Source organism: Phallusia mammillata, unplaced genomic scaffold, assembly GCF_965637545.1.
Source record: "Phallusia mammillata unplaced genomic scaffold, kaPhaMamm4.hap1.1 HAP1_SCAFFOLD_351, whole genome shotgun sequence".
NCBI lineage: Eukaryota > Metazoa > Chordata > Ascidiacea > Phlebobranchia > Ascidiidae > Phallusia > Phallusia mammillata.
The window spans coordinates 1-15,197 of record NW_027649081.1 but is presented as its reverse complement, the minus strand read 5'-3'; the positions used below and the strand labels follow the sequence as shown (position 1 = coordinate 15,197).

The following is a 15,197-nucleotide window of genomic DNA, read 5'->3' as shown; positions in this document are numbered from 1 at the left end:
TGGACAGTAAACTCAAGGATGTAGAACTAAAACTAAAGAATGCAGAAACCAAAATTTCTCAACACAAGTCAGTTGTGGAAAAATTAGAAGAAAATATCAATAAACTTCAGACTGAAAATGAAAAGGTATGTTCTTTCATTTTCCTCAATAAAATTGTCCGACATTGCATTTATAAGTGATAGTAAAATTATTACATGACCTTTTTGCATTTAAGCTGAGGCAAATTGAGAAAAATCATAAAACGACATCATCTAATAATACTTCTCAGTTGAAAACTCTAGAAAAGAAAGTTGCTACATTGAGTAAACAAAATGATGAAAAAGAACAGTATCTTGCATCTGTAAGTATACGGCAACTTAGAATAATTTTCTAAAAATGTTTTTCATCAACTTTTTTTATTTTATTTTTCAGATAATAGAAAAATATGAGAACGAGACTGAAGTGACTGCCTCAAAAACCAGAGTTCGAATTCGAGTTTTGGAAGAACAAATTAAAACAATGAAAGCTGAATGTGATAAGAAATCTAATGATTTGACAAAAGTAAATTAACAAAAATTATATATGATACTTGCAATACATATGTAACTGGTAATCCAAACTGCGATTATTTATAAAGAAAGTTATCCAGTTAAGACATAATCCGTTTTATATATTATTGAATTAAAATGCCTGGTTAAATAGTTCTATGACTAAAGTCTGTAATATAGATTTAATCATAGATTTAATTTAGGGTTTATCGCTATGTTTCGAATAAACATTATTTTTCTTAGACTTCTTCAAAATTAGCTGCTGTTTCAAGTGAAAGAGAAGCAGTCACTTCACAACAAAAACAAAAACTGGTTGATGTTGAGAAAAGACTGAGGAAAAACCTTAAGGAGAGTGAAAACACACAGGAACAGTTATACCAGGTTTTTACTGCAAAAAATATTAGTATAGTTTATTAAAAGCAAATCAAACACACACTATTTAAATATATGTGAGGAATAATACCTACACCATTGTTGATGAATTTTAGCAGTACTAAATACCGCATTTTATCACAAGGTAGCCGGTTTTAAATGACATGAATATGCTATTATAATTTTGCGGAGCGCTGACGGTTAGTCCTATTCGGGTTGGGTGAATGTTTGTAATTTAAATAGCACTACAATCTGGTCTAATTTACCTTTCTTGGGACTTGTATTCTCACATTTCACACAACCAGTATACCATGCAGTATCATGTAGTATTTAGTACCACTTGATTTTAAAGTTGAACCATGTAACAAAGTTCATATCAGTCAAAGGAATGTTAGTATTATGTAAGAAGAACATGGTCACACAAGTAGCCACTTATGTCATAAACGCTCTTAATTTTACCCCTTTTATATAAGGTTAGATAAATGCTTTTTTTAAACAGCATCTTTAGGTGAATAGTCATAACAATAAGAACGCCATTTCGACATTAGGTGTGAAAAATCGCATAGTTTAAAATTTGTTGATGAATGTTTTGCTTTTAGGCCAAGGAGAAGATATCATGTTTGGAAGGGGAACAACACTCAATGGCAACAAAACATCGAATTAAAACTAAAGCACTCGAGGAAAGTTTAGAGAGAATGAAAAAAGAAAACAACACCAAAGAGGAACAACTGAATTTGGTAAACACATGCTTTTGTACCTTAACAGAAAAAAAGAAAATAACTAAGTCAACTAGACAAATAATTTTTTTATATTTCATTGTGAAATTATATCAGTGCAAAATCAAAGCTTGCAGACCTACTGAATGCGTTATATCGAATCAGTCAGTCACGAAGCATAACTGCATAAAGTAACGTACTGGCTATAAAAGGAATTGGAATCCTGAAATGAGCTTTCTGAGACTCACGCCCTTCCAGTTGGGCTATGCGGGCTGATTTGGTATGATGCCTTCATTGGGCCTGGCATACTATGATCTATATATGTTAGTGTGATGTGATTGCTGGTCTGCATAGACTGTTCAGGTTTGATCCCAGTATTGAATTGATGTTCATCTTAACTGCAAGATCAAAAATTATCACTGACACATTACTCCCTTTGCATTGTACAATACATCGTTTGAACTGTCTGACTTTTTTGACCTGTATTCAATTTCTAATGTATTATGTTGAACCCAAAGTATTTATATTTTTTTTCCACACAATAAATAAATATACATAAAAAGTAAATATCAATTAAAAAGTGTTTAAATATTCCCGATTTTTTGTGTGCCTAATCTGAACAAATTTTGTGGTCAGCACTGATCTGGACTAACCACAGTTTACTATAATGTATGATGCATGTGACCAGTGTTTTTTTAAGGTGTTTTGGGGGACCGTTTTAAATTTCTCCAGCTGTTTCCCAAATTTTGACTTTGGATTTTTTGTTTTGGGGGACCGTTTTTAAGGTGTTTTGGGGGACCGTTTTAAATTTCTCCAGCGGTTTCCCAAAATTTGGACTTTGGATTTTTTGGTATTTAAATGAAACACTTGTGGTCTCTTAAAACTACTTAGCGGTCACCCAAACCAAACCTTAAAAAAAACCTGCATGTGACTTTATTTTAATGAATTTTAATCTGGATAAACAGTTGAACTCGAAATTATCCAATGCTGAGAAGACCACAGACAATCTCACGTCAAAACAGAAAAGTCAAATGAGGTCATTAGAAGATAAAATTAAATCACTTCAATATCAAGTTGAGGTCAAAGATGATGAATTGACAAAGGTAACTAGAGTGTCTAATCTATACCTGAATTTTCAAAATTATTTGTCATCATTTTTAAATTTTACTGATTACATTTTTCTTTAGTTGATAATAAAAATTTTCCTGCGTTGTATCTAAATTTTTTTGGTTGTTGTTGTTTTGATAGGCTGAAGAACAGTTAGCTTCAATACAATCAGAATGCACTACCTTGACAACCAAACATAGAGTGAAAACCAAGGCATTGGAGGAAAAACTAGAAAAGCTGAAGAAAGAATGTGACCTTAAAGATGAACAACTACATATGGTCAGTTCATTTTCTAGTGACATGGGACAATGTCCACCATTTTATAACAAAGTTTTTCGTTAATGTTTGGGTAGAACTGAACAAGTCAAAAGTATTTGCAAAATGTCAGTACTACAGTACATGCTATTTTTTGTTTCATTTTTTCACCATGTGTTGTTTAATCATGTTACTGTTATTGGTTCTTAAGATCTTTGCAAAACGTTTATGTCCTTGACAACGCAATCATTTTTTGGGGGGGCTAATATTAACATGCTGACTAAAAATGCTATTTAACATTTTTTTATATGTTTGTTACATTTTTTACAAGCAAAGTGATAACATACACTTATATCTACAGACAAGTCATAAATTATCTAGTGCCGAAAAAACCACCACAGCCCTTACGTCAAGACAGAAAGGTCAAATGAGGTCATTGGAAGAGAAAGTTAATCAGCTCCAACATGAATTGGACATTAAAGACGATGAACTATCCAAGGTAAACTTACACTTTGTCTTTGCTGTATTAAAAAATTGATATTTGTGACTTATTTATACTGCCATCGCTTTTTATTTTCTTCTTAGTGCCCGACTCATGCATATAAAGAATATTATTTACTGCTAGACTGTACAGGCAAACTGATTAATCTCAGATTTGGTTTATTATGCATTTAATGATGTTGCCTGATTTTCTTGACAAATTGCTATGTTTAAGATTTACAAACCTTACTCAATTAATCAGATTATGCAATAAACCAGATTGTTCTGTTGAATTTTACACTTTGCACAAGGTAGGGTCATCCCTGGCCTTTAGTTTTAGAATCTGGCTTGTTTTTCTGATTTGAGCCATAGTGAAGATCATGTGGTTGAAGCAAGATGAAGTATTGTGCTTTATGTCCAATCATTATTGAATCGTTGCAGTTTACAAATAAAAAAGTGTTGTTTCTGTGAAAACATGCCGTATAAACGACAAAATAACTTAACTTTCTCCATATACATTACTCTCATTAGCAAATTTACTTTTTTTCTACATTTTTGACACTACATTTCTATTGCAGATCAACTCGGAGAATAAAATTCTAAAATCACGTTCTGACAATCTGGTTGCCAAGCAACGGAGTGAGACCCAAGCTTTGCAGGATAAACTAGTCAAGGCACAAGAAACACTTGACGAAAAACTCGTGGAACTAGACAAGGTTTGTACTATTGTTTGATAGATGATATTTTGACGCAAGTTATTTTTACTGAATTTTGTTCCCACTGGCTGTAATGACCAATCATATTTTGAAATCTACGTCTGGTATATTATCAATATTTTTTAAGTAGAAAACAGTGTGTTTAGGCACTATACTAATATATTGCAGTTAAAATGTGCATGTTTTACTGTGGCATTTGAACCCTACCTTCTTTCCCTAACTCAGCTGGTTAGTTCTTATTACGACCCCCTTGACTGATTCCACCAACGCTTCCTTCCCAGCCCAGTTTACTTCACTTACTTTCTTGTGAGCTCCTGTCGCATAACGTTACATAATACAGTTGCTATGTCTTCCTTCACCAAGCGAAATAAACTCAACTCATTAATCCAAAGATAATGTGTATTAAAATCACAGTTTGGCCCTCTAGCATCAAGGTAGACTTTCGAGTATTCCCTATGGCAAAAAAAGGTAAAACATCTAGCCCATCGTGGGATTCGAACCAATAACAGGAGCCCAAAGGGTGGCACTGTACCAACTGAGCTACATAGGTTATTGTTAAACTAACAAGCACCATTACCATTTAAAACGTGTTTATGTAACTTCTCAGTTGGATATAGCCAGTTAAACCATAAGTCAAAACATTTATTTATTGCATGGGAACATGTTTATTCATGCTAAAGGTGTAGTTACTTCTAGTTTACAGAAATTTGTTTGCAGTGTGTTAACTTTTTTTGGTTTTAAGGTATCAAGTAAATTGGCAGGATTGGAAAATAACTCCCAAGCCACAACGTTTAAGCAAACACTCCATGCTCGAGCGCTGGAAACAAAACTGAAAAAGCTGGAATCAGAAATGAAACAAAAAGATGAAAAAATATTTGAGGTAATGCACATCAAAATACTTTTTCAAACATATTCTTTAAACTCAAAGACAATTTCAACTTATTTTCGTGGTACAGGTTTTTAATTTTTTTTTTGTGTGTGAATTCAGTTGACAACTGAGTTAAGCAACCACTCATTGGAAGTTAAGTCAGTTTCATCTCATCAACTCACTCAAGTTAAAACCCTTGAGGATAAAATTCAAAAACTTGAAGCAGAAAACCAGAAAAGAGAGGAACACCTATATAAGGTTTGTAAATTACCAGAAATGCAACAATCTTGAAAATTTTGTATTAAAAAACATTATTTTTTGATTATTCAAAAACTGTGTTTACAAAATATATTTTGCTGCAAGAAATAATTGTATTTAGTGATTGTTATCATATTAAGGTTCTATTTTGTTTCTTATTTTAATTAATTCAAAACTGTGTTTATAAAATATATTTTGATACAAAAAATAATAGCTTAGTGTTTAGTGATTATCATATTTAAGTTTCTGATATTTTTAAATCTGTCATTTTTACACACATAAACAGCATCATACCTTAAAACAGTAGTTCTCAAACTGTCCGACGCGATGCCCTGGTGCGTCGTTTCAATTTTCCAAGGGCGTCGCAGAATCGTTCCGTTTAATGGCTATTTTGTTGTTGTATCAATAAACACAACTTTCTTAATTAACTTTTATTTGCTATTTGCTTAATTAACTATTTTTATAAGTCCAGAAAACTTTTCCAGAGGCGTCACAATAAAAAAAAGTTTGAGAACCACTGGCTTAAAGTGAAAAAATTCTGTCTTTCGGTAAAATGTTCATGCATCATCCAAAATATCAAATTCACACAGGTTTCAACCAAACTTGCTCATACTGAGCTAGAGGGTGATTCAGTGGCTTCAAATTATAGAGTAAAAATTCGAGCTTTAGAAGAAAAGAGCGAGAGACTGCAGCAAGAAAACCAACTAAAGGAGGATCAACTTATAAAGGTTTGTTTAAAATGCTACTGTGCTCTCTCCAAAGTGAGACAGCTCTAAGAATGTACGCTACTTAACATAAGGTGGAGTATATGAGGCAGGCAACGGTATCACTGAGCCTGTGTAGCTCAATTGGTAGAGTGGGAGTCCTGGAAAGACTCATGTTGTTGGTTAGAATCCGACTGTGCCTTGCCATTTGGGAATGCTTTGGGAGGCAGGTTTGGTTCAGTATAATGCCTTCAATGGGCCTGGGGTACTATGATCAGCATAAATGCTTGTGATTTTTTTTCAGTTTCTAATTGAATTGATTGACAGTGCTTTTAAAATCCGATGTATGTCCAATGATGTAATTCAGGGCTTTGCTGATAGTGCATATACTCCAAACAAAATTAGGACATAGGCCAGATCCTTTTTACAAGAAATACAACTTGACTTGTTGAGTAGCAAACAAGCTTACATTTAAATGCCATATTATTAAATTACCAAAAACTAACACTGAAATAAAAATTAATTGCAATCGCTCGCTAGCACTGTGTTAAAATAGTTTAGTGGTTCACATTTAAATTCAAACCGAAACGTCTCGGCGGGCTCTAAAACCCTTATTCAACAGGGCCGCAGTTAGCACACTCTTGATGTACAGAATTTTACAGAATGTTTGAACAGGCATTACAATTATGAAACTATTTGTAAATAATAATGCTCGATGTTACAGGCGGAATCTGGATGTTCAGAAGCACAAAGCAAACTTCACAAACTGAAGGAAAAAATAAGAAGATTAGAATTGGAAGTTTCCAGAAAAGATGACGAACTGAACGATGTGAGTGATTAACTAGGCGATTTTGTATAAGGGCAAAAATTGTATCAAGTCTCTATTACAGTTATTTGTTTCACTGAATTTCTGTCATAAACTCTTCAATGGTTTGTGTTATTTTTACGTACTGTACAGAAGATAGTAGAAAATATGCTGTGCTTCCATCTCGACCTTTTCTCATAGTGTAATGGCAAATTTACATACAGTTTTGTTTGGTAATGGCACCTTTTTGTGCGCTGATTGTTTGCAAATAATGCAAAATAAAACAGGCAATGCCTTAAAATAGTAGATGTACATACAAGTTATAATGCCACAAACGGTTTGTTTAGTTTAATCTGTGAAAAAATATTAAAAATCGGTCTTGAGGTAGCAGTAGATGGGATATTGTGAGACAAATCTTATTTCTTTACAACTATAATTTATAAACAAGATACATGGGACACTGGTGGACGTTGCTATAATAAGTCAACTGCTAAACTTTATGCACCTCTGCCTTACAACTTATACCTAACAACATTGTTTTTTTTAGCTGAGATCTGTTGAAACCGAGTTTTTGAGCAAAACCTCAGCGAGCATGTCACAAATTCAGACAGTGCAGCGGGAAAAGAATCGTCTCGAAGCCGACAACAAGCGACTAAAGACTGAGTTGAATGAAATGACGAGGAGAATATCGAGCTTGGAATGTGACGTGGCAGATGCAAAGTGCAGCATAAAACACAAGGAGAGACAGATCGAAAAGGTTAAATGCGTTTTTTTTTTGTGGGAACTAACTTAGACTTGTGAGTCGCGTCTGGGCTTTTTAGGTCCAGTTATGACTTGAGTTTTAATAATTGAGACTTGATTTGGGCCTGACTTTACGCTTGGCCTCAATTTTACCAACTTCTGGCCTATAATTCTGGATTTGTTTGCAAAAATTCGGGGTTGGGCAAGATTTCAAGCTTGCATTTTCGGAAAAGTCAAATTATGAGGGGGATACTCTCAAAAAGGTGCTGAATCGTATGTTTAATAAAAACCGTTTTGGTGTAGCCTTTAAGACAGTTTTTAATGCCCAAAATAAAAATGTTATTTAATTTCTTTAGCGTAAGCACTAATACAATTTTCTCCATTTGCTCACAAATAAAGTGTTAGACCCAGTTGCGACGTTAAAAAACATCTTCATTTAAAAAGTTTTATCGTTGCAGCTTAGCAATGCTGAGAATCAAGTGAAACTTGTCACAAGTGAAAAAGAAAATAATGAAGAAAAAATGCAGCACGAAATTATGTCACTACGTTTGACGTCAGATCAACTTAAATCAGAAGTTAAGGTGAAAATTTGCTTGTAAAAATAACTTTAATGGTTAACTTAGTTTATTTAAAGTAAAATGTTATTTTTCATTTTCTGCACACACACAATAAAAAAACATTTAAAGTTTGCCCAAAATTTTCACAATATTTTGTATTTACATTTTTCCGATAGAATCTCAAGCATGAACTGCAATCAGCAAAGATAGAAGTTACTCAACTTAGCAAAGATTTGTCAAATGAGAAAAAGCAGTGTCAATTACTGAAAGAAAATTCTTCGGCTAGTAGTAGAAAACTCCAACAATCACAAAATGAACAGGTAAAAAGATGATTTTATTTTCGTGTGTGTGTTTTCCAATGCTTGTGCCTAAACGTTGATATTCTTTTCTTTGGTTTTGCCAAAAAACGATTTTTTTTACTAGCGATTATAATAATTATCTTTGTATTAGCATATTGATATAAAAAAATTTATCGTTTTTTTGTGGACATTTTTTTTCGTCAAAAGTTTTTATCGTTTTTTTTTTGTGTACATTTAAACGTTGACATAGGATACTAATAGTCAGGGAGGGGTATGAACTATCACAATTTAAGCAATAGATTGAAATTTAAGACATAGCCATTATTAGATCATAACAGCTACAAACCGATCGCTATAGATCTAAAATATTTAAACCCCAGCTTATCACCCTTTTGCCCCATCACCTATATTTACACTAATGCAAAAAAATATAAAGTTTTTTTACGCTCCAGGCTCCAGCATAATCTGATGCAGTGTTTTTTTAAGGTGTTTTGGGGGACCGAAATGTTCCCCCAAATTTCTCCAGCGGTTTCCCAAAAGCTGCCAGTAGCCTAATAAATAATTCGTTTAAACAAATATGGCTATTTTTTGGTATTTAAATGAAACACTTGCGGTCTCTTAAAACTACTTAGCGGTCACCCAAACCAAACCTTAAAAAAAAAACTGATCTGATGTATCGAATGACGAAGTTCGTAGCACTAAATTTAAAATTTACAAAACGACCTAAGACTGTTTGATATGCACTGGCTTAGCATTTTTGGAACAAAACAAGCATGCTTATCACACAGTCATAACGTCGCAATACCCAACGCATTCTTGCTAATATATAATCATCTAGTATTTCGTATCTTACAAACAGGGCATTAAATCATGGTGCCTTTCTTTGAATAGAGACAAACCGTTGAGCAACAAGCAAGAACGATTGAGGATCTCCAAGAAAAACTCGAAACCGCTGAGTCAGCACTTTTCAGGACAAAACAGGAATGCAAATCTCTCAAACATCAATGTTCTTCAAGTGAAAATGAAATCGCCGCACTTATTCCGTTGCAGCAACAAGTGGAAGAATATAGAAAACAATGTAGTCAACTGCAGGTAATATCTAATATCGGTTTTAGCTTACATTTTGCAGTGGCACAAAGAAGGAACCGTTTATTTTGCGGTAGATTGTTTTTGTACATAAGCGATTAATCTAATACAGTTGATCCAATATTAAGACGACAGGTCTATTAAAGGCGTAATACGAAATCGGCTGGTCACCAAGCATTCCTCATAGCAAGGCTTGATCCAATATTGCGGATTGTTAATCTTAAACCAAGGTTTATTATTTGTAAGAAAATAAAACTGTTTATAAGGGACTTGTTGTAACACATAAATAAGCTGTAGACACTAGGGATGCGCCGAGCCGAGCCAGAACCCGATTACTCGGTACCGAGTACTCGGGTTCTGGCTCGGCTCGGCCCATCCCTAAAGCCAATAACGAATAAAGCATTTTGTCATTTTAACACTTCTTATGTCATTTAAACACATGTCTTCCTAAAACATATGCTTAATTAATAGGTTAAGTTCACATGTTTTTTTGTTTTCTGGCAATTCTTTAGAACACTAATTCCGCCCAAGCGTCGAAATTCGAGAAACTCGTCAAGGAAAATCGTGAAATGAAAAGGAATTTGGAAGGATTGGGAAGCGAGCAACTGACTCAGTCAAGGAAGGCAATAGAGTTGGAAAAAGTAAGTGACGCATTATTATGTTATTAAAATAATTTCCGTACAGTTCCAGCTAAACTCTGGAAAAAAATCCGTTTTTTTGCTGATACCAAAATGGTCATGAAAGTGGTCATGTGATTGAGACTAAACACGATTTTGTTAACCAAGCCTTTATTGGGCCTGAAAGTTGCTAAACATGCGGTATAAGTGGTGGCGAGTAAAAAGACAGGCCCGATTTAAGCCCCTTGTATCCAAACTACAGCCCGAACCTGACTCGTAAAACCATGCCGTGGCCAGCATTCACCCAAACATGCGTTCAGTGCGGACTTTTGCTAATTGTTTCAATTATTGCACACAATTGCATTGTCTTGTCTGCTGCAAGGTCTCAACAGCATCAATAACAAATTACAATGAACATAACGTTACAGCATAACGTTAATAAAATCTTATGCACAATAATAACTTTACGATTTTGCCAACAATTGTTACAGTATAACTACCTCAAGCATTTGTTAGAAAAGTCGGCTTTGTTACATTGTTATGAAACAAGACTCCATTCACATAATCAAGTTTAATGCCCGCCAAGAGTCGCCCTAGACATGCGCCTATCACGCATTTATGGCTAGGGCTGTTTGGTCTCGACGTACATTAACGGACAGCCGCATTTTTGATCAAAAACTTTTTACGTTAATTAATGTCAAGCCGCACTCTGCGCAAAGCACCTTTTGACGTAAATTTACGTCAACCGCACTATGCTCTATAGTTTTATGATTTAACTTTTAATTATGATACCTTTAGTAGTTTGAGCTTAGTAACAAGCAGATTAGAACACAAATCGATATTGTTACTGTTGTTAGTTTGATTTTGCATATTTTTTGTTTTTAGACTTCAGACATGTTGAAAGAATCCTGTGTCATGTTGGAACGACAAGTCGAGGAATTGGAAACTTTTAACAATGAGTTGATAGAAAAACAAGACGCTCTTACTAGAGAAAGGTACAAATGAAAAAAAAATTCCAGTTTCACCAACGCATGTTTTTTGAATTGCTTTAATTTTTGGCCGTTTTGAACCAATTCCATGTTGACAAATATGACCTGGGCTTTCCAAACTCAGGGGTACATTATAAGTCTTTTATTTAAATCAGTGGTTCTCAACCGGGGAAACTTAAGGGGGGATTTACTTTAATTTTTACATGTGGTTTGTAAATAGACACTTTAGCTCCTGAAATGTGACCTGTAAAGTCAATAAAATAGTGTACTGATCTTTGTATGCAAGGATTTTGTTGATAAAGGTTTGGAACCACTGATATTTAAAAAAATACTGATACATAACAGGAATTCAGGCCCGAATCAAGTCCGTTTGTTAAAATAAACAAATCCCGAACCCGACCCAGAAAGCCCGGCCCAACTTAAAACTCTGGTCTGTAGTGTTTACTTTTGCGGTTAATAGTTAATGTTGTAACTATCTCTTACAATATTTTTGTTTGCACCAGGGACTCGGCTTTGAGTCAATGCTCTACACTCGAAGTTGAGTTAAAATCTTTGCAGCGTGAGTTGAGGAACGAAATGTGTGAAATGGATCAGAATAATAGCGATCAAATCACCGAACTTAAAATTCAACTTCGCGAGGAAATAAATCAAACTCATGAATCTGCTGAGGAGGTAAAATATTTGCTTTGTATAGTGTGTAAATCCGACTCTATTTAAAAAGCTCTAAAATAAATTAATTAGAACGTACATTGTCTGGATAAGTACCAACTTACTGCATTGAATTTTTTGTCAAAATTTTACCTTTGGGCTTGAACGCATGGGTAAAACTTTAATGTATGAATTATTTTTCAGATTTTTTTTGCAAAAAAATTCAAGTACAATTCAGAAATTTTTTTTGCAAAAAAATGATAAAACATTTATACAAATATTTTTTTTTGGTAAAAATTATAAAAAAACATTCCGAAAGGGGATAATTGCTTAATGCCTAATAATAAAAAGCAAGTGTTCTACAAAGTAAATGCTGTTGTAGAACAGGACTGTATTTTTTCTAGAACATTGAAGATTATTTTCAAGCCAGCCTATTTTTCTAATACCTATGTTGTTTCAAAACATGATATAGCAAGCGATTGTTTGGTTGAGTAATGAAAGCAAGTGTTCTAGAACCACTACAGAAAACAAAAACGTTGTTTTAGAAAAGGATTCGGTTTTCTCTTTCAGAACATTCTAGGTTCTTTTCAAGCTTTTTTTTTTATTTATGTTACGTTTGCTGTTCTAGAAACAGATTAACTAAGGAATTGTTTTGTTGAGCAAACAAAAGTGTTCTAGAATCATTCCAGAAAATAAAAACGCTGATCTAGAACAGGATTGTCTGATTTCTTCTAGAACATTCTAGGTTATTTTCAAGCTAGCCTACTTCTACCTATGTTGTTCTAGAACCGGATTTAGCAAGCAATTGTTTTGTTAAATAATAAAAGTAACCATTCTGGAAAACTAAAACACTGTTCTAGAACAGGAACCGGTATTTTATTCTAGAACATTATTTTCAAGCTAGGCTCATTTCTATTACCTATTCTACAGTATCGAGACTTAGAACGCCGTTACAAAATGTTGGAACTAAACGCTACTGGAGTGCAAAGAAAACTAACTGCAGAAAAAGATTGTCGCGATCGAGCAGAGAATGAATTAGAACGTATTAAGTCGGACTTGATTGTGATGCAACAAAGCCTTTCGCGATCAGAACATCAACTTCACATCGAGATCGACCGGTGTGACGAAGCTGAAAAGGAAAAGACTCAACTCCTAAATAGAATGGAAACTGAAAAGGTGGGTTCAGTGTTACTTTTATGTGGCACGAAAAATAATCATCAAACGTTTTAAAATGTCATACGTAGGCACAGATGGAATCTCCAAAAAACTTTTTTTTGTATTTTTCAGAACACCTAAATTTTATTTCCCTAATAACCACTTTCATGAAATCTTTGAAATTATTTTCGCTGACTATACAAGAGTTAATTTGACCCCATTTTAAGAACCACTGTTTGGTGATTAGTACATAAATGTATACAAAATACACAAAAGTCAATTATGTAAAAAAAATCACTTTTTGAATAATTGAAAAGGATAGTTGATAGTTTTACTCACCTGGTGCTCTGCCAAAGAGTTGTCTGTAGTTTTGGCCAATCATTAGTTCGGAAACTGGCTGTATTTCTATTTAGGACCTGAAAGCTACATATTTTGTGTGTCATATAACACAACCCAAATGTTGTTAGATTGCCACAAAAAATTTAACCGTTTTTTAGTTTCCGTAAATTATAATCGCAATTAATCTTTATTTTTTGTTGTTTTACGCATATTCAAAGTTATATTTTGTATGTAAGTGTACCTGAATCCAATTTTACCCAAATCCATTTTTAATCTTGGCTTCTTTTTTTTTAGCTTGAACATTCGCATGAGTTGGTGAGATTAAACTGCACCGGAGCCCAACAAATCAAACTTATTGATTTCCTTCAATCGCGCGTCGAAGAACTCGAATCCAGCGACAAAAAGAAGAAAAAGGTACATATGACGTCATCAGCATCCGACGTTATGACTAATTACAAATTAAAAACCTGGATTGACCGATGTCGATTAGTTGAAGCCTTACCACATTACAAATCATTTGTACCTCAAGTATTTTCCGAGCTGGGCGAAGATCCTGATTAACCAAATCGGGTTTAACCGAGTTTTACTGTATAACGAACCTGTATAAATGCAATTTTCTTTATTAGGACGTAATCGTCTAAAGTTGCATTGTTTTTTTGTTTCTAGCAAAAGAAAACGACGGTATATCAGGCACCACTGCAGTACAGGGAATTGTGCGATTTGTTGGAAGAAGAAAAAGCCTCCAATGTAAGGTTGCAGCAACAAGTTAACATGCTGCGGTCGGAGCTACAGGATAGTAACACTAAAGGTAAATGATAAAATAAGTTTGTGGTACAATTACAATATAGGAAAATGTGTGTATTTTTCATTGGTTCCTGAGTTAAAGTTAATCAGAGCAATACCTTTTTTTATCAGTAATCTAAAAGACCGAAACAGGAATAAAATCACCCGCCTTTAAAGTAAAGTTTTTAAATTCCCTTTACAAACGTAAAGATGAAATTGTCCAATCACGGAATTTTCCCAGAAATCTATCACCATGCTTCACGTCAACCGAACATTTAGCAAAATTTAGATTCTAAAATTTATAAAAGCTAATTATCCAACCCTTCTCTTTATCTGCTAAATTAATAATTCAGCTATTTGCGCCACCTATCGAAATTTAGCAAGATGTGGGTCTGTTGTCAGTTATGGTGTTACTAGCTTTACCAGCTATTCCAGGGTTTTGAAATAAAAAGTTTAAAGTGTCTCATCACAAAATCCTTGCTTTGCTGTTGCTTTTTTAGTGAAACGTATAAAACACGGTATGGACACACCTTTAAGCCCAGGCTCAATTGCTGCCATCTCATCCATTGTAAAATCTCCCGCCCCATCATCCACTATATCTCCTACGTCGAAAGGAGGCAAACTCAGATCGAAGCCAAGAATGCATCACAATATACCACACAGGTACAGTGATACATAATCAAGTATGAGCTGCCAAAGCTGTTTTTGTATTGTTTACAATCAATATATGCTTTCAAATAGGGATTTAAAATCTGATTACAACTGTTGGCATCTTAGGCCTGTTGTACTTATCCAATTATTTTTATTGGCAGACTTTCAACATGGCTATGCACGCGCGCCACCCGGTGTTCAGTGTGCCTAGCGATCATCCATTTCGGTCACAGTTCGCTGCGCTGCTCCGAATGCTCGGTCACGTGTCACACAAAATGCAAAAAAAGTGTCACTAATACGTGTGGATTGCCAGGTGAACAATCCTTTTCTGCTGTTAAAATTGTTTTGGTTTTTAAAGTAACGTGCTTTTATACTAGGTCTTTGGGTGTGTTATGGAATCACAACTGTAGGAAGTAACAACGGTTTAACCGCCGTACTTTTTAGTTTTTAATGTTTAAAACTGAAATATTTTAAGGCTTGTTTAAAAAAATGTTTTTTTGGCAAAAGCTAGCGCCCAGCGTGCT

The 15,197-nt window shown here is 34.2% G+C and overlaps 1 protein-coding gene across 1 annotated transcript; it reads left to right on the top strand.

Annotated features, from left to right (window-relative positions):
- Positions 1–5: 5 nt before the first annotated feature.
- Positions 6–14,986, top strand: LOC145208773 (uncharacterized; the record flags this gene model as incomplete). Its single annotated transcript, XM_080079022.1, has 25 exons — positions 6–125; positions 215–340; positions 412–540; positions 771–908; positions 1,499–1,636; positions 2,581–2,718; positions 2,864–3,001; positions 3,339–3,476; positions 4,036–4,173; positions 4,916–5,053; positions 5,162–5,299; positions 5,890–6,027; positions 6,728–6,832; positions 7,356–7,565; positions 8,008–8,130; positions 8,283–8,426; positions 9,297–9,497; positions 10,004–10,132; positions 10,994–11,103; positions 11,601–11,769; positions 12,676–12,921; positions 13,534–13,653; positions 13,906–14,047; positions 14,523–14,685; positions 14,835–14,986. Coding segments are annotated over 25 exons (3,631 nt in total), but the record flags the coding sequence as incomplete, so codon positions are not given.
- Positions 14,987–15,197: the final 211 nt, after the last annotated feature.